Here is a 17,337-nt window from a genome sequence, read left to right on the forward strand (position 1 = left end):
CCTACTGCCGCTCCAGTAAGACAGGTCTATCCATATACTAGAGACATCCCCCACCCTGCACTATTTCCCCAAAAACCACTCGAAAAAACGCATTCATTTCCCATATTCGATGAACAGAAAATGCCTCGAGCAGAGGCGAATTAAGTGTCTCTAATAGTGAGCCCCGTGTTTGATACCCCCCTATGCCCCCTCACCCTCCTCCCTCCCCCCTATCCCCGGTTCTTATTCTTGTTTCGGTCCGTCACTCTTTATCCCCTCCTTCACTGGACCTCTCTTTCAGGATCATTTTGGCGCTCATCTCCTGGCCGAACCCGCGTGGGTGCGTGCCGTCAAGCGATGTGGCAGCCGTCACTGGAATAGTGACAATTCACTGTGCTGTATGTACCTAGCAAATGGATAGCCGTGAATCACCGATCAGTTAGAGATTTAAGTGTGCCTGTCTGGTGTTGATGTGGTTTTTTCCTTTTTTTTTTGTAGTTTCTTGTAAGAGGGTGTAGTCGTTGGGTTAGGCAGCGACGGGCCCTAAACTGGAACCTCAGGAAGTAAGCTGGAATTACCCCGCGGGGAGCCAGACTGGGCAGCGCCATGGTTGAGGAAGTGGAGGAGGAGGAGGGGATGGTAGCTTTACCAACACGAGGTGTTCGTCCCTCTCCACCCGTCATGCATGAGTCCCAGCCGGAATTGCCATCCGCGCGTGAATTCTTCTTCAGATCAATCGTGTGGCTGTTCTAATATGTGTTTCAGGAGCATGTGTGCAGGGAGAGGAAGAAAATGGAGAATCCCGATAAGAGGTGGATTGACTGTATCGACGAGACAGATAAGCGTAGGGATGCATTTCATAGCCAGAACTAATGGGCTTGTCTGATCATTGATTATTTGACTTATCGTTCTTGGATTGTGCTTATCAGCGCGGTCTCGGACCGCGCCCCTTTTAGGGCGTCTAGCCCGACACCGGAGTCTGTTAGTGAAGGAGTTTATCGAGCCTGCTCAGCGGTGATTGGGTAGAGTCTCTCTGCCTCCCCGGTTCGACGATGGGTCCTTTTCATGTGCAAGTCTGGAGAGAGTGGGAAGAAGAAATGCTGAGTGGTGAAAGAAGGCAAGGGAAAGGATGATCTGGTCATGGGTGACGTGCGGGGGAATTAAGCATTCCAATTAACTTGATGAGTCCGGAGTACTTACTGACTTCATTGCACTATTGCTGGGTACATTCCTATCACTATTTCACCCACTACCACTTTCACTTCCACTTCCACTCCCACCTCCACCTCTATTTCCTGTTTTACTCACTCTATTCATCCCATCATCCCCATTTATACACTCCCCCCTTCCGTCCTCTCACCCTCCTTCTTTCCTCGCGGGGTATCCTGGTCGCATTCCCTACGCTCCTCTTCTTTTCTACTCTAGTCATCACTCTACCTGACCTGCGATGACAACCTCCCAATAAAAGCTTCCCTCTCGACTCCCATCCATCCATCCATCAATATGCGTCAAGCCTCTGTGGATGCCAACGCCGATGAGGCGTTGGCTCGCATGGGGTACAAGAGCGAATTGCCGCGAAATCTGAGCATGCTCAGTATTCTAGGCCTGTATGTTAACGGTGGGCTGAACTGCGACTGGAAAGCTTGACTGATGGGAGAAAACAGGTCCTTTGCAATCATGGCCGCGCCCTTCGGCCTCAGCACCACCCTCTACATCACCCTCGCCGATGGCCAGTCGGTGACCATCATCTGGGGCTGGGTCCTCGTCACACTCATCTCCATCGCCATCGCCGCATCGCTTGCCGAAATCTGCGCCGTCTACCCTACTGCTGGAGGTGTTTACTACTGGAGTGCTATGCTACCGACCCGACGATGGGCCCCGATGTTGTCCTTCATCGACGGCTGGCTGACGCTGGTTGGCAACTGGACCGTCACTCTCAGCATCACCTTCTCCGGTGGTCAGCTGATCCTGAGCGCCATCTCCCTGTGGAATGAGGACTTTGTGGCCAACGCGTGGCAGACGATCCTCACCTTCTGGGCGGTCATTCTCGTCTGCGCACTGGTCAATATCTTCTTCTCCAAGTACCTGGACTTGATCAACAAAGTGTGCATCTATTGGACTGCGGCTAGCGTTATTATCATATTGGTTACCCTCTTGACGATGGCGGATCATCGTCGCGATGCTGAGTTTGTGTTTGCGCACTACGACTCTTCGCAGAGTGGCTGGTGAGTTTCCTCGTCGGCGTGGAAGGGTTCGTTTTGCAGCTGACAGATGAATAGGCCGTCCGGCTGGGCTTTCTTCGTGGGACTCTTGCAAGCCGCGTATACGCTGACAGGGTACGGCATGGTGGCTTCAATGTGCGAGGAGGTGCAGAACCCGCACCGCGAGGTGCCCAAGGCCATTGTCCTGTCGGTGGCGGCGGCCGGCATCACGGGCCTGGTGTATCTGATTCCGATCCTGTTCGTCCTCCCCTCGGTGCAATCGCTCCTCGACGTCGCCAGTGGACAGCCGATCGGGCTGATCTTCAAGACGGCAACGGGCTCCGCCGGCGGCGGCTTCGGGCTGCTGTTCCTGATCCTGGGGATCTTGATGTTCGCCGGCATTGGGGCCCTGACGGCCGCCAGCCGCTGCACGTACGCCTTTGCCCGCGACGGGGCGATCCCCGGCTTCCGACTCTGGCGCCGGGTCAACGAGCGTCTGGACGTGCCCGTGTGGGCGATCGTGTTGTCGACCGCGGTGGACTGTCTCCTGGGGTTGATCTACTTTGGCTCCAGCGCGGCGTTCAACTCGTTCACGGGCGTCGCCACGATCTGCCTGTCCACGTCCTACGGGCTGCCGATCCTGATCCTCATGTGCCGGGGTCGTCGCGCGGTGCGCGAGTCGAGCTTCTCGCTGGGTCGGTTCGGGTACGCGATCAACGGACTGGCCGTGTGCTGGATCGTGCTGGCGGTGGTGCTGTTCTGCATGCCCGTGTCGCTGCCGGTCGACGCCAGCAGCATGAACTACGCCAGCGTGGTGTTTGCCGGGTTCGCGGCCATCAGTATCGGCTGGTACGTGGTGTATGCTCGCAAGCATTTCACGGGGCCGCCGGTGGCGGAGGAAGTGGATGGGATGCCGGGGGTGATGACGGGGAAACCGGTGGATCCGGAGAATGTCCTCTCGGAGGGGGAGAAGGGGCGGCGAAGTAGCTCAGCGAAGAATTGATCCAGCTGTCTCTTGTCGATACAGTGGTTACCTTTTGTACATATTTATTCTGTGTTCTGGTATGATAATTGGTTTTGTGAATGATGTATGTATGTATGTGTACGTAAATATATATGAGTATGCCTGACTGACTATTCACTGGTAGAGCTAGCAATTACGATGACTTCCTCTTCTTGATCCAATACTCTGTAGAATTGAGGGATTGAGATCAGATGTACACAAAGAAATTGTCTAGCATCACAGGCTGGCAAAAGGATGGCATAGAAGAAGTGGGGAGTAGAGGACGTGAACCCACAGAATCACGGGCGGGACCTCCGAGGCCGAACAGCCGCGGTTGAGCCGAATCCGTCAATCAGTCCATTCCAATCCAGCATCAACCGAACTAACAACACTTATCGGCCTGACTGACCCTGCATGCTGCAGCCTCCAACTTCCTCCTCCATTCGAAACAATTCCCTTTGAAATCTGGTTCTCCATTTTCTCCCACCAATTCTCAGTCGAGTCCAGATTTCCATTCGGCCCTTTCCCCTCTCCTTCGTGACGCGCATATCTAATCGATCGATCTATCTGTCTCTCTCTTCGACTCCGAAATCCGGGGAAGCTTTCCCTTGAATTCCACTCGCGCGACCAAACCACACACACACTCTCTCTACACTCGCGATCTCTCTCCTTCCCCCCCATCCCAGAGGGAATAGCACAACAACCAGATACCCTCGAGGACATTGCTCTGAATCTTACCGTCTCGCGGAAGTCCCCCATCCATGCGGTACCCCCTTGCTACGACCACCGCGCCCACGACGACCGACTCCGCCTTCGCCTCCGCCTCCGCATCCACCACCACTGCTCTCATGAAGCCACCCTCGACCAGACTACATTCGGGTTCCAGTTCGTTGTTGCTGTTGCGCGTTGAATCATGTCGGACTCAGTGGGTGCGTTTGTCCCCAACCCTACCTTATGTTTTTCTGTTCTGTCTTGTGATTCCGTTATTCCTTCATTCCCTAAGAAGCTTAGATGCCATCTCGCCCGCCGGCATCATCTGAGCTCGGAGAGATTGCTCTTGCGTTGCGCAAAGAATACATATTTCAGGACCACCGATGCATAGCAGAAGCTAATTACTTTTATGACCGAAAATAGACCGCGTCTTCGTCCACGCCCTCAACACAGTCAAACGGATTCCGCGGACGGGGACGGCGCGTCCGCCCGCCTCGGAGCGGTTGAAGTTGTATGGCTTGTATAAGCAGAGTATGGGTATGTCTTCCTGATCCCTTTCGGACAGCTAAGTGGTGGGCTGAAGCTAATCTTTTATGGCTATGTCTTTTTGGGAATCGGTAGAAGGTGACGTCGAAGGTGTAATGGATCGACCGGTGGGGAATACCCCGGATGTGTTTATGGAGTGTGAGAAGTGGTAAGGTTATTCTTTTCGCCGTTGTTTCGGCCGGTCAATCGGTTGTTTGGATTGAGGGAAGGGGGGAAGGAGGGAGGAGGGTTGGGTTGGGAGTGCGTTCTGGGGTGAATGGATTGAGGGTTCTTTGGCTAAGGTTTTCTGCGACTTGCTTGCTAATGCTGATTCGTATGGGATAGGGATACGTGGTACGCCCAGCGCGGTCTCTCCCGCACCGAAGCCAAACGCCGGTACATCTCCACGCTGATCGAGACGATGCATCAGTATGCGTCGCAGACGGCCGAGGCCCGTGAGCTGGTCGCCGAGTTGGAGTTCGTCTGGGATCAGATCAAGTCGAATACCGCTTCGTTGGAGTCGTCGGACTCCGGGTCGGAGGCGCTTCTGAGGAGCCAGGGGTTGGTCGATTTCCGGTCACCTCGTGGGTCGGCGGGGGAGAGTGGTGGTGGTGGTGGTGGTGGTGGTGGTGGTGGTGCTGCTGCTGCTTCGGCGTCGGGGCGACGCTTGTCGCGCGAGGAGTATGCGCGGTGGCGTCTTGCTACGTCAATGGGGGAGGGCGAATTGGCGGTGGCGGCGGCCTCGTCTCGACATGGTGGGCGCGGACGTGTTTGCGAGGAGGGCTCAGGGCTGAGGGTGATGAGTCCCGTGAGTCAGCCGAGTCAGCCGGGAGCGTATGCTCAGTCGCGTTCCAAAGGATATGGGGATGGTGAGGTGGATCATGATCATGATCATGATGCTGATGAGGAGGAGGAGGACGACGAGGAGGACGAGGTGTACGCGGAGGCTCAAGATAATCTTTATGAAGAAGACGATGATGACGATGCCGAGGAGAACGACTACCGACCACAACCCCATCCTCACGAAGCAGTAGAACCCCCCGACCCCCCGTCCACAGGGAGGTCACGCCGGCCGCCGCCCCCTCCCACACCGGCATCCTGGCGTCGCCGCGTCGAGCAGGCCTTGACGACGATGACGGCCGAGATCGCCGCCGTGCGCGAGCAGATAGAGGCGCGCGCGCTGGCCCAGCGCCGCCGCTCGGGTGTCTGGGCCTGGATCCGCTGGTTCCTGTGGGTGTGTTTTCGGCAGGTGATGGTGGATCTGGCCATCGTGGGGGTCCTGTGGGTGTTGATGCGCCTCCGCGGGGACCGGCGGCTGGAAGTCGTGCTCAAGGTCGGGTGGGCGGAGGTGAAGAGTCGATTGGCGAGGACGAGGCTCTGGCGGAGGAAGAGGATCCCTCCGGGTGATTCTTGATTTCTGGGCCCTCCCTCCCTCTCTCTCTTTCGCTCTTGGTAGATGCTGGGATGCTGTGGTCTCCTATGTTCTCGTATATATATATTTATGGTGTTTTTGCATGTATGCATGGCGTGGACATCTTGATGATGAACATGCTTTTTATTTTGTCTTGCTGGCTCGTTCTCCACCGAGCGTTCCTTTTGTCATGAGAGTCGGTTACTGTACACTAAACCACAATGTTATCATGTAGCATCTAGACAAGATCACCACGCCCCCCCGCCCGGACTACACACAGACCAAAAAGAGAGGGATCATCTTCTGATACCAAATGAATATTCCTGATGCTAATATATACACACACACCCACATACACACACGAGAGCCATTTCGATCAGAAATCATGGGCGAAACACCTCGAAAAAAGACCAAAGAAACTGGGAAAACAAGACCGCGCGGCCATAAAAAGGAAATTAGATTGTCAAAACCCCTGCTTTAGTTCTTGTCCAGGATGGGTGTCCCATCCTCGTTCGCTTGCCACTGCCGGCCGGGATAGCGGGAGAAGATTTGTTGTGGGCGCAGGTGCACGGGGGTTTGATCTTCGGGGGCACCGGGGATGGTTTTCTTGAGGCCCTGTTTTGTAGCCCGTCAATACCGGGTTCCTCAAACGGATTGCTGGGGCCTTGGAGGGACAAGAAAAAGGACAAGCATAAGAGTGAGGGGAGGGGAGGGGATCAACGAACCAACTTGTCGAACACGCAGGCGTTCAGGTTCACCTCGGGCTTACGGCAATCGAAGAGACGGTGGTTGTTCTGCTCGAGACATTCCCAGTGGGCGGTGAATTGCTTGAGGCAGTGGGTGTTGATATCCTTGATCCTGTTTCCGGCCGTTAGCCATGGCCATTGTTTCCTTTGCTTTTGCTGCTACAGAAAGGGGGCGAATTGAGCGTATATCGCTCGCTTCTCCCAGGCATAGAAACAAGCTCAATTGATAATCCCCCGGAAGGAAAAAGGTCCAACGTACACACTCGCGGCGCAGCGCGTCACCTTCCGCCCTTCCTTCAGACACTCCAGCTCGCCCCGGCCATTGGCCTCGGCCTTGCACTTCATGAAGTCGTCGTTGTAGGCCCGGCACCGGTCGCCGATGAAGTAGGCGGCGCTGAACAGCGGGGCGGACGTCGCGCCGATCTCCTCCACCTTGGGGATGTGGTCGGGCATCGGCGTGGTGTCGACGAGCACCTGTTGGGAGAATCTGCCATGTTTTTGTTCTTAGCTTCAGCTGATGACTCTCAGAGGTTGGAAGGAGTGGAAGGGTTTTGGGGGGTTCAATTGTGGGCATTGGTGGTTGCGAGGGTGGGTATATGGAGGTGTAGGTAGGTTTGGGGATTATGGAGGTATTCGGATGTAGAGAGACAAGGCGGCTGGTCGTTGGTAGAGGCGGAAGAGAGGGGAGAAGTATACCTGGACTCGCGGCGGGCCATGGTGACGGTTGTTTCTGTGTGTTTCCGGAGAGAGTAGCTCAATTGCAATTGGGGAGGGTGAGAGGCAATTCCGGAGGAGGAGGAGAGGAGGGCGGTTTTGGTGCGGGCAGTACAAGGTCGACGACAATGAGTTGAAGCTGCGGCGGAGAGGTTTGGAGGTCGGTTTTTGCTGAGTGTTGATTGGTTGCGGGAGGCTGGATTAGGTAATGCAGATATCTAGCGCCTGAGGCAGAATTGAGGTGCGGGAGTTGTGGCCTTAGAGCCCTTCAATGCCTCAGGCAGTAACGAGTCCCCGGCGTGAGCGGACTGCACGTGACCCGCGAAAAACAAAGCGGTTGCCCCGAACAAAAGCGCTTCGAGTCGCAGCTCTCCGCATCGCCGTTGCTGTTCGTGATTGTTTCGGTCTCGAGGTTTGCTGTGCAGGTCCTGGTCTCTTCTTGAGATTGTTGTTTCACAGGACACTAGCCTGGCTCAAGGGTCTTGCAGCTGTCAATTCGTCAATCGCTGAGCTGTCTCATTGCTTTTCTGCTTGATACCAGCTCGGAGCTTGCATTCACTCTCCTCAACTTCACCTCAACCGGCCGAGACCCCATCCTCTCCCAAACACAACCACACATCATGTCCCTCTTCGGTCAAACACCTTTTCAACCTTCGGGTGGAAATTCCCTCTTTGGTAACCCCAGCACGGACTCGAAACCCAACCCTTTCGGCGCCACTGCTCAACAAGGATCCGGCGGCGGTTTGTTTGGCAACGCAGGAACTGGCGCTGCTACGACAGGGACCGGCGGTGGTCTCTTTGGACAAAACACAGCAGCCGGTACCCAGCAACAATCGAATACGGGCGGCTTGTTCGGCGCCACGAACACCAACGCGCAGTCATCGATCACAGGCGGCGGCCTCTTTGGCAACACAAATGCAACCCAGCAAAAACCTGCGTTCGGCGCATTGCCCCAACAAACGCAGACGCAGCCCGCGTCGGGATTAGGAGGTGGAGGTCTGTTCGGAGGATTGGGTCAGAAGCCTCAGGGCACCGGTCTCTTTGGCCAGCAGGCGCAACCGCAGCAGCAGCAACAGCAGTCAGGGTTGTTCGGTGGCTCTCTGCTGGGTCAACAACAGCAACAGGTACCAGGAATGCCGGCAGGACAGATGGGGTCAACGTTGCAATTCGGACAGTCCAATGCACAGCAGCAATCGCAATTGGGATCGAGTCTTTGGGAGCCCGGACGGGCCGTTACGGGAGGTTGGTGCTGCATCTCAATTATGATATCTCTTAAAATGTACTAACTATCTTTCCCCCTCGCACAAGTCCACCGCACCGTTCCCATGCAGATTCAAATTGTCAAGGACAAATGGGACCCCAACAACCGCGCGTCCCCGTTCCGCACCTACCTGTACAACAACGTCGGCGAAGACGCGGCGCCCTTCTACCAGCCGGGACATGGAGATGACGAGGCAAAATGGGAGGATGCGCTCCGCAAGCGACCCGAACCGGGCTATGTACCGGTCCTGGTGCAGGGATTCTTTGATCTCGGCAAGCGCGCGCAGCGCCAGAAGGACTTCCTCACCATGCTGCAGACCCGGATGCACGAGATCAACAACTGCCTTACCGAGCTCCTGTCGCGACATGACTTGAAGATCAGCGTGCGCATCGCCGACTGTCGGCGGAAACACCTCGTTCTCAGCAAGCGGTGCCTGACGCTGGCGGCCAAGACCCAGGTGCTGCGCAACCGCGGCTACGCGATGGACGATGCCGAGGAGGAGCTGCGGAAAAAGCTGACGCAACTGGAGCGGTCGGTCTTCGACCCGTCGATAAACGGCCGCGGGGAGGAGATCTGGGCGCGCATGCTGGCCATCCGGGAGCATTCGCGGCGGTTGCAGCAGGAGATGGAGCGGGCGGGACCCAAGGCCACAGCCCAGGCGGAGGATGAGTTGGATGAGCAGACATTGAAGACGGCGAAGAAGGTAAGCAGGCACCTTCCCCGTCAAACCGGATGGAGTTTCGTTGCTAACAAATGGCCCGGTAGATATTGGACGATTACCACGTGCAGATCCAGCACCTACAGAAGGAGCTGGAGTCGGTGAAGAAGGATTTCGAAGAGTCGCAGAAGCTCCCCGGCGGCGGGGCTCATTTAATGTAGTGTTTATCATTCTCATGCCTTTCTCATTTGAGTTCAATCTATTACGAATCGGGGTGTGCTTTCTACATACTGCTTTCTTTGCTGGGTTTGATTGAGGAGGGAAAGCAATTGACCGGAGTTTTCAAGGAGCTGGTATCCGCAACATTACCCGCGCGCATTCGCGCCAGGGATCCTTTCTTATTGTTAAGCGCAAAGTCAAGACGAGGTAGAAACATACGCAAGATATTTTCTTTCTAGGTGGAAATAAAAACAGAGCTCCCTCCAATGGATCTAGTATACATCAAAAAATGGTTTCATGTCCACCACTGCCCTTGTATCCAGTAACACAGTCTTCTAGTCCGGTAGAAGGAGTATATTCGGATTCATCGAGCCGGATGGATGATCATCGAACGGATGCTGCACGATTTACAGGAACTTCTTGACGAACTCGACGGCGAAGGGAGCTGCAGTAGCGAGGTCTCACGGTTAGCTTTGGATGGATTGATCGGAAAGAGACACGGCGAGAGCGGGAATCATACAGAGGTAGAGGAGGACACCGCCGGTGATGGCCATGCGGACGGTCTGGTTGGCCTGGGCCTCACCAGCCTGTTGTTGGTTGTTAGCTCTGCTGTTCATCCTTTGGACCGGGGGCTTGTGTAGCAAGGCCATGGCCCTGGGCATGCATGGATCATAGCGGTCGTCGGGCAATGAGAATTACCTTGATGTCCTCTCTGGAGAGCTGTTCCTGACCTGAAGGACGGGTGTTAGTGCTTTGCTCTCATTACCCAGAAGGGGGGGATAAGACCTACCGGGAGCGAACATTGTGAGAGAGAATGTGTATTGAAAAGTGAGGGAAAAAGTGAGTTGAAGAGTTGTATAATAATGGTAGATGGAAGGCTAGTCTCTAAGTGTATGTCTCTATCAGCTTGACCCCGAAGGAAAAGAGATTCTGCCGAGCACGGACCACCTGCGGAGGCGGAACGGATTCCTCCAGCCCATCCTTTACTTGCCTTTGCGGCGCCAGTCTCTTTTCTTGGATTTCCATCCATTTCGTTTCCTCCTTTAATCGTCATCTGTCTGTCATTTTCCGGAACTATTTATTCGTATCTCCCAAAAGGGGGAAACGCTTGAATCAGGGAGAGAGTCTTTTTTTTTCTTTACGATACTTGTCTCTCAGGCCTGGAACTACCACCAACAACAACTCCTCCAACAACTACACCACACATCCACATCTCCCTGAAACCACCAACCAACACAACACCACCATCCAGTCCCCAGGACACCCCCCACCACACAAACACACAACCACAGCCTCTGTCAAGATGTCCGCACCCAACAGCCCCGAACAACAACGAGCCGCCTCCCCGGCCATCGAAGATGAACCCGCCCGTGCCCCGACCCCGGACGCCGGCGCCGGCGCCGACAACAACGCCGAAGAAAGCGACCACCAACCCCGATTCCAAGACCAAGAGAATGCTGCGGCATCGGAGCCCGAAGACGACGAAGATGACGATGACAAAGCCCACGACTCGGACGACGAGTCGATCCTGTCCGAGGTGGACGAGGCGCAGTTCGAGGACTTCGACCCGGAGAACGTCGACATCGAGGACCGGCCACAGCTAGCCATCGACGAGGACAACCTGAAGCTGATCGGACGGCACAAGCGCAAGCGCACGGAGGGGGCCGAAGGGGAGCAGTCGAAGCGGAAGCGCGAGGGCCGGCGCGAGAAGAAGAGCCGTCGGATGCGCGAGCTGGAGGAAGGCGGCGGGGCCAGCGACGAGGAAGGCGGCGCGGGCAAGGCCGGGCGGAGACGGACGGGCGCGTCGAAGAAGAAGGAGGTGTTGCTGGAGGATGATGAGACCTTGGATCCTGCTACGCGTGAGTTGTGGTCCCCGTGGGAAGAAAAGGAGAATGTGGGGCGAATGCTAATCTTGTTGGCGGTCGACAGGACGGAGGAGAGCGCTCGATCGTGCTATGGATGAAGCGTTGAAGAAGCCGACTAAGAGACGGTTCCGGAAGGCGGATGGCATTGTATGTTTTTTTACCCCTGGATGTTCTACGCTGTTTTGCCGGGGGGGAGGGCGCTCTCAACTAATGGTTTACGGGGTTAGGATTTGGAACAAATGGCCGATGCTGAGATCGAAGATATGCGCAAACGCATGACCCACGCCGCACAGATGGATGCCATCAACCGCCGCGAAGGCAAGCCCGCCATGCACAAACTCAAGATGCTCCCCGAGGTCGTCTCCCTGCTGAATCGCAACCAATACGTCAACAGTCTGGTGGATCCGGAAATCAACCTGCTCGAGGCCGTCAAGTTCTTCCTGGAGCCGCTGGACGACGGCTCGCTCCCCGCCTACAACATCCAGCGCGATCTGATGACGGCGCTGGGCAAGCTGCCGATCAACAAGGAGACGTTGATCGCCAGTGGGGTCGGCAAGGTGATTGTATTCTACACGCGCAGTAAGCGACCCGAGCCAGGTATCAAGCGCATGGCGGAGCGCCTGCTGGCCGAGTGGACGCGCCCGATCCTGCAGCGCAGCGACGATTATTCCAAGCGGGTGTACCAGGAGGCTGCTTTTGATCCTACGTATGTTTCCCATGGCCCCTCTTGTCTGCAGCGTTTCGTCGTCGATCGTCGCTTTCGATCGCTTCGATATCGCACTTTTGTATTTCCCTGCTAACTTGAACCAGTCAACTGGGCACATCCCGTCCCAAATCGGCGCAAACGTCGGTGGCGGAGGCGCGCGCGCGCGAAATGCTGCCGCCGCGACTGGCGAACCGGGCGCGCGCCGACCTCACCCACACGAGTTACACGGTGGTGCCGCGACCGACGATGGTACAGGAGAGCAAGTTTGCGCGACCCTTGGGCGCCAGCGGCGAGGATCGATTCCGGAAGATGCGGGCGCGACAGATTGCGGCGTCCAAGGGGTCCCGGCGATAGCGGGGGGTGGTTGGAATGTAGCTTTAGTTGCATATGTTTTTATCTTTGCTTCGTATTCGATTTATTTACGGACGGGAACGGCGCAGGAAATTGGGAATGAATTGTAATCATTTAATTTAAAGCTTACGGAGTATGTGACTAGTGAGGAGAGGCGAGGAGACGGAGGAGACGAAGGAGAAGAGGGGAAGGGAAAAAAATCCGACAAGACATGCGATTGATTGATTGATCAGCCCATAAGGCTAGATTAGACTAGACCGTGGACGATGGACAACAACAAATCGATCTGTTCCTACAACACCCGGTATACGGGGAATGAGGGGGCGCAATCTCGCACGAGAAAAGAAGAGAATTGCAGGTATGAGTAACCAGCCACCAGGGCACCAGAAAAAGCACGAGTAATCGCCGTCTCGGCAGGAAAGTTCCGAAGTGATACTATGGATAGCACTGAGCAACTGGGCCAGCCACCCTATGAGAGAGGGTGAAATTCATTCCCTCATGATGACTTGACGCTGAAGGAACCAGCAGCAAAGGCCGCGGAAACACCGAGTCAGAGCCGCAGATCCCGTTGCGGGTTCGCAAGACGTCACTCGGGTTTTGCTTTGCCGGGCGACTTTTTGTTCGCCTTGCGCCTTATATCCCGCCTGCTTCCTACATTTGCTTCTCACTTTCCTGGGTTCTACATTCTACAGTTCCTACTGCACCCACTCACTGCACATATCCATCGCGTTGTGTGCCCTACAATTGAGAGAACCTAATCCCCATCTACATTACCACCTCAAAAACGAACACCATCGCACAATGAAGCTCCTCACCAAGGAAGAAGAAGATGCTCACTACCGGTAAGCCATCTATCCCCTTTTCTTTCCCCCTTCAATGCAATCCCCCCATCACCCTTCCAAAAATCCAAAATCCGCCAATCCCCCTCAAATAAACCACCTCCACTAACAACCCCGGCAAAACACAGCTCCGTCCTGAAAGGCGGCACCATCGGCGGCGTGCTCGGCCTCATCGGCGGCGTGGCCGGCGTGCTCGCCTTCAGCAAGCGCAGCGCGACGATCCGCAACCTGACGCTGCCCATGAAATCCTTCCTGGTGACCTCGTCCGGCACCTTTGTCGGTATCATCGCGGCGGACCACGCCTCGCGCGACTTCGAGGCCTCCCGGAACGCGAGCCAGCTGTGGTACAAGGACCGCAACGAGCGGCTGCGCCAGGAGGAGCTGGCCTCGCTCTCCACTTTGGATCGGATCACCGCCTGGGCCAAGCGCGAGAAGTACAAGATCGTCGGCGCCACCTGGGTGGCGTCGATGGTCGGCAGCTTCGCCATGGTCAACCGCAATAAGTTCCTGTCGTCGAGTCAGAAGATCGTGCAGGCGCGTGTGTACGCCCAGGGTCTGACGCTGGCGGTGCTCGTGGCGAGTGCTGCGTTTGAGATTCAGGATCAGAGGCGCGGGAAGGGGCTGTTGGATAAGGCGAAGGCGGAGAAGGAGCAGGCGGCGAAGCAGGAGACTAAGAGTGAAAGCTCGACGGGTGAGGAGACCGGGGACCTGTGGAAGGATATGGTTGCTGCGGAGGAGGAGCGGTTGAAGCGCAAGAAGCAGAGTCTCTATGAGCATGATTATTTGGAGGGGCATGCGAAGGCGGAGGAGAAGAAGGGTCAGCCTGAAAAGAAGGAGGAGCAGGCCAAGGAGGAGGGGGAGAAGAAGAAGGAGTAGCTGCTTTTTGTTGCTTGATAGACTTGGACTGGTCTGCGGGTTTGGACCACTCTGCTTTTTTCCCCTTTTATTGCCTTCTTTGTCCAAAAGATTTGGGTGCGAGGTATCACGCTTTCTTAATGCATGCTCATGAGTGTTTATATCATCATCATCAATGTATAACATCTTTCTGGATTTGTGGATATACGGTTTTTTTAGGACTTCTCTATGCACGAGTATAACTACGGAGTTAACCAAATATGGATCTCGAAGATAGCTATACCTCAACTCTAAAGTATTACGGAATTGCTCACAGAAATCCCAAAGATGTACTCAGGAACCTGATTATGAACCAGGTCAACTCGATCACATTAAAATACACTCGGTCCAGACTCATAGACTCATGCATCCAACCCTGAGGCAATGCCCCACATGACATCATAAGCATACACATATCACGTCAAGCACCATTAAGCACATTAAGCACATTAAGCACATTAAGCACATTAAGCAATTAAGCAACCGTCTTCTCGGATTCCCCGGAATTCTGCCCCACCCACTGCGACTCCTCCAGATTATTCAGCTCATCCTCCTCCTTGTCCAGCTTCAGGTTGCTGAGGTAGAACAGGTTCCCTCCGATGAACGCCAGCACCGCCACGAACCCATAGTTCCAGATCAGCAACGGGTCCGTCGACAGCGCCGTCAAGCCCTGCTGGATAGCCGAGGAGATGGCGTTCATAAACAGATACAACGACGAGACTGGTCGACAGATTAGCATGACATGAACAACTTCTTCAAAGTGGCATAGCAGCTTACCTAATGACTTCATGTTCTTCGGCGCCTTGGTGTAGGCATACTCGTACCCCGTGATCGAGGTGAAGATCTCCGAGAACGCGATCAGCACGTACGGCACCGTCTGCACCCACACGTTGATCGGCGCCGCCTCGTCGCAGGTGCTTGGATGGTCGCCGCAGGGGCTCAGCTTGTAGATGTAATACTGCGTCACGGCCGCCGCGATCATCGATGCCGCCGCCAGCAGGTATCCCACGTAGATGCGCTTGATCGGCGTGAAGTTGATGCCCATCTTGCGTAGACCCGGGTACACGAACTGGTCCATGATCGGGATGAAGATGATCAGGGCCAGCGGGTCCAGATTGTTGATGATGTCGTTGGGCACCCCGTGAAGCTGCATCGTGGCCGCCTGCGAGGTCAAGTTGTTGGTCATCTGGCCGTATGCCAACCCTGATGATCTTTGTTAGCGGTGGTCAGATCGAACAGGAGAAAATGAGCACTCACAGTATAGAGGGTACCATGCGAAAACCGCGCAGGCCTTGACGGCACGGCGCACTTCGTCCACCCACTGATCGTCAAAGGTCATCCAGTGAGGCTTGTTCTCCACCTGGCTGGGCTTGACGCCGTCCCAGAACTCGGTGGACTGGCATCGCTTGAAGCTGTGTTTCTGTCAGTCACGACTCCTCCAATACACAGGCACAGAGTACTCACAAGACGACAGGGTTCCAGGTCCACTGCCTCTTCAACGCAAGTCCCCACAGCTTGAATGCCTTCGCCGCGACGGACCCTGTCGGAGGTGTCACATGGTACTTGTTACGGCAGGCGAACAATACCAGGGGACAGAATCCGAACATGATGGTCGGTAGCAGGTAGGCCAGCCAGTAGCCGACGTACTTCTCAGCGTACACCATGGCCACCGATCCAATCAGCGAACCGACGTTGATCATGAAGTAGAAGTACAAAAAAATGCGGGTGATCGTCTGCGCTGGATCGACAATGACTCGCTCTCCTGTCTTGGGCACGGTCTTGACCCAGAGCTTGGTCTCGCGGTGCTGTTCGGCAATCAACGGTGAGATGTTCGATTTGAATCCACCCACGCCAATTCCAAAGAAGACCAGGCCGACGCAGAAACAGGCAAGGGCGCCGTTGGTATTGGTGATGACCTGGGGAATAGAGGAGATGATGATAATGATATGTCCTAGCATTGCAAAGGCGATGGCGACCTGAATCGTCTTCATCCGGCCCCAGTATTCATCGGCGATCCAAGCACCCAGAATGGGCATGACGTAGCACCAGAAAGTGTTGACTGTATAGTTATGTCAGAGGGATTGAAAGCAGCTGCCGTAGACGCAACTTACAGGTGGTTAGCGCGGTGGAAGTTCGTTGACCCTGACCAAGGGCTCCGGACTGCCCACTTCCTCCAGCACCAGTATCCGAACCTGCAGGCAGAGGCTGCTGAATGAAGTTGGTATCTGATAGGATGTTAGCAGCGCTCATGGAGACGGCCGGATGCACGTACAGACGGCAGTTGTTCCATAGTAGGAAAACCGCTCGCACAGCTCGACGAATGCGATTGTATAGGCAGTCCACTTCACTTTGCCCGCCACACGACGCAGGCTTTGCTCCTCTTCCACCGTTGGAATCTCGCGGCCATCATCATCATACCTGGTGGCAGTGATTACAGCATCCTCCTTCTCTGGTGTCTGGAGTTCTTTTTGAGGTACGTGCGCTTGGGCGACGTAGACGAGGTCGTCAGGACCGACGGGGTCGCTCATGGTGTCAGATGGTGCAGAGAATCACACCTTACAGTGACAGCACAAGTGTAAAAAGAAAAATTTCTGCGGATTGAGAACAAGAGAGTGTCCGGACTGGGTTTATGTGGGAAATAGATGATAAATCGAGAAGTCAAGGCACTTCGCCCCATTCCGATAAGAGTCGCCTCCCGTCTAGCGGGGCTAGCATTGGTTTCGCTCGCGTGGAGTCGACTATCAGCCGTCCATTCAGACAGATATGGGGAGAATGGAGATAGCCAACAGTTAGCGTCAGGCTCTGGTGGGTACCGTCTTACCCCTGCTTGTTAGCATGGGGGATGTCTGCTGGACAGAGAAGGTATCCCATACCTTTCCCAAGCGGCTATAGCGTCTTTCGAGAAATCGATGGCCGGTGGCGAGGAAAAGGGTGGAACACAGATCATTCCATATGCAGTAGCCAAACGGAGCACGGAACTGCCTATCGAGGAAACACGAATCTCCAATAGACAAACGGCCTCATATGTACCGTCCTTCCAGAAGCAATTTCTCCCTGTAGTGGTGCATGGTATGCGAGCATTGTTCGAGGTTTCTGGCTTCTCGCCAACCGATCGTAGGCACCGCCGATGCTCTTTGTGTGAACTCTTTGAAGCGACATGATTGTCCCACTGATCGCACAAGACAGCGAATTAGGTACAACCGCTAGTCAGACAGCGGGAGAGCTTCAAAGGCGGGTTAAGACTTATGCACTCC

At 55.1% G+C, this 17,337-nt stretch overlaps 8 protein-coding genes across 8 annotated transcripts; 5 read left to right on the forward strand and 3 right to left on the reverse strand.

Moving 5' to 3' along the window:
• Nucleotides 1-1,133: 1,133 nt before the first annotated feature.
• ASPACDRAFT_118200 (putative GABA permease) lies at nt 1,134-3,266 on the forward strand. Its single transcript, XM_020196147.1, has 3 exons — nt 1,134-1,588; nt 1,646-2,204; nt 2,259-3,266. The coding sequence occupies exons 1-3, from the start codon at nt 1,483-1,485 to the stop codon at nt 3,181-3,183; spliced, it is 1,590 nt and encodes a 529-aa protein (XP_020056524.1). The 5' UTR covers nt 1,134-1,482; the 3' UTR covers nt 3,184-3,266.
• Nucleotides 3,267-4,096: 830 nt separating this feature from the next.
• ASPACDRAFT_60037 (acyl-CoA-binding domain-containing protein) lies at nt 4,097-5,833 on the forward strand (the record flags this gene model as incomplete). The annotated part of the gene is made up of 4 exons (XM_020203516.1): nt 4,097-4,112; nt 4,318-4,431; nt 4,516-4,588; nt 4,765-5,833. The coding sequence occupies 4 exons, from the start codon at nt 4,097-4,099 to the stop codon at nt 5,831-5,833; spliced, it is 1,272 nt and encodes a 423-aa protein (XP_020056525.1).
• Nucleotides 5,834-6,133: 300 nt separating this feature from the next.
• Nucleotides 6,134-7,375, reverse strand: ASPACDRAFT_78118 (coiled-coil-helix-coiled-coil-helix domain-containing protein). The gene is made up of 4 exons (XM_020205109.1): nt 7,273-7,375; nt 6,836-7,063; nt 6,556-6,688; nt 6,134-6,445 (listed from the first exon to the last, which is right to left on the reverse strand). The coding sequence occupies exons 1-4, from the start codon at nt 7,290-7,292 to the stop codon at nt 6,308-6,310; spliced, it is 519 nt and encodes a 172-aa protein (XP_020056526.1). The 5' UTR covers nt 7,293-7,375; the 3' UTR covers nt 6,134-6,307.
• Nucleotides 7,376-7,910: 535 nt separating this feature from the next.
• Nucleotides 7,911-9,430, forward strand: ASPACDRAFT_28293 (putative nucleoporin; the record flags this gene model as incomplete). The annotated part of the gene is made up of 3 exons (XM_020199554.1): nt 7,911-8,532; nt 8,599-9,254; nt 9,317-9,430. 3 exons carry the CDS (start codon nt 7,911-7,913, stop codon nt 9,428-9,430), a joined length of 1,392 nt encoding a protein of 463 aa, XP_020056527.1.
• A 235-nt stretch (nt 9,431-9,665) lies between these two features.
• Nucleotides 9,666-10,305, reverse strand: ASPACDRAFT_1855782 (uncharacterized protein). Its single transcript, XM_020197452.1, has 4 exons — nt 10,219-10,305; nt 10,128-10,159; nt 9,949-10,015; nt 9,666-9,873 (listed from the first exon to the last, which is right to left on the reverse strand). Exons 1-4 carry the CDS (start codon nt 10,229-10,231, stop codon nt 9,836-9,838), a joined length of 150 nt encoding a protein of 49 aa, XP_020056528.1. The 5' UTR covers nt 10,232-10,305; the 3' UTR covers nt 9,666-9,835.
• A 222-nt stretch (nt 10,306-10,527) lies between these two features.
• Nucleotides 10,528-12,538, forward strand: ASPACDRAFT_78120 (transcription factor SPN1). Its single transcript, XM_020205110.1, has 4 exons — nt 10,528-11,287; nt 11,358-11,440; nt 11,521-11,999; nt 12,104-12,538. The coding sequence occupies exons 1-4, from the start codon at nt 10,732-10,734 to the stop codon at nt 12,351-12,353; spliced, it is 1,368 nt and encodes a 455-aa protein (XP_020056529.1). The 5' UTR covers nt 10,528-10,731; the 3' UTR covers nt 12,354-12,538.
• A 514-nt stretch (nt 12,539-13,052) lies between these two features.
• On the forward strand, nt 13,053-14,284 carry ASPACDRAFT_78121 (HIG1 domain-containing protein). The gene is made up of 2 exons (XM_020205111.1): nt 13,053-13,192; nt 13,318-14,284. Exons 1-2 carry the CDS (start codon nt 13,152-13,154, stop codon nt 14,063-14,065), a joined length of 789 nt encoding a protein of 262 aa, XP_020056530.1. The 5' UTR covers nt 13,053-13,151; the 3' UTR covers nt 14,066-14,284.
• Nucleotides 14,285-14,396: 112 nt separating this feature from the next.
• ASPACDRAFT_118210 (putative MFS peptide transporter) lies at nt 14,397-16,971 on the reverse strand. The gene is made up of 6 exons (XM_020196148.1): nt 16,356-16,971; nt 16,195-16,308; nt 15,548-16,142; nt 15,341-15,495; nt 14,861-15,286; nt 14,397-14,803 (listed from the first exon to the last, which is right to left on the reverse strand). The coding sequence occupies exons 1-6, from the start codon at nt 16,609-16,611 to the stop codon at nt 14,559-14,561; spliced, it is 1,791 nt and encodes a 596-aa protein (XP_020056531.1). The 5' UTR covers nt 16,612-16,971; the 3' UTR covers nt 14,397-14,558.
• Nucleotides 16,972-17,337: the final 366 nt, after the last annotated feature.

Source organism: Aspergillus aculeatus (assembly GCF_001890905.1).
Source record: "Aspergillus aculeatus ATCC 16872 unplaced genomic scaffold ASPACscaffold_7, whole genome shotgun sequence".
Taxonomy (NCBI): Eukaryota; Fungi; Ascomycota; class Eurotiomycetes; order Eurotiales; family Aspergillaceae; genus Aspergillus; species Aspergillus aculeatus.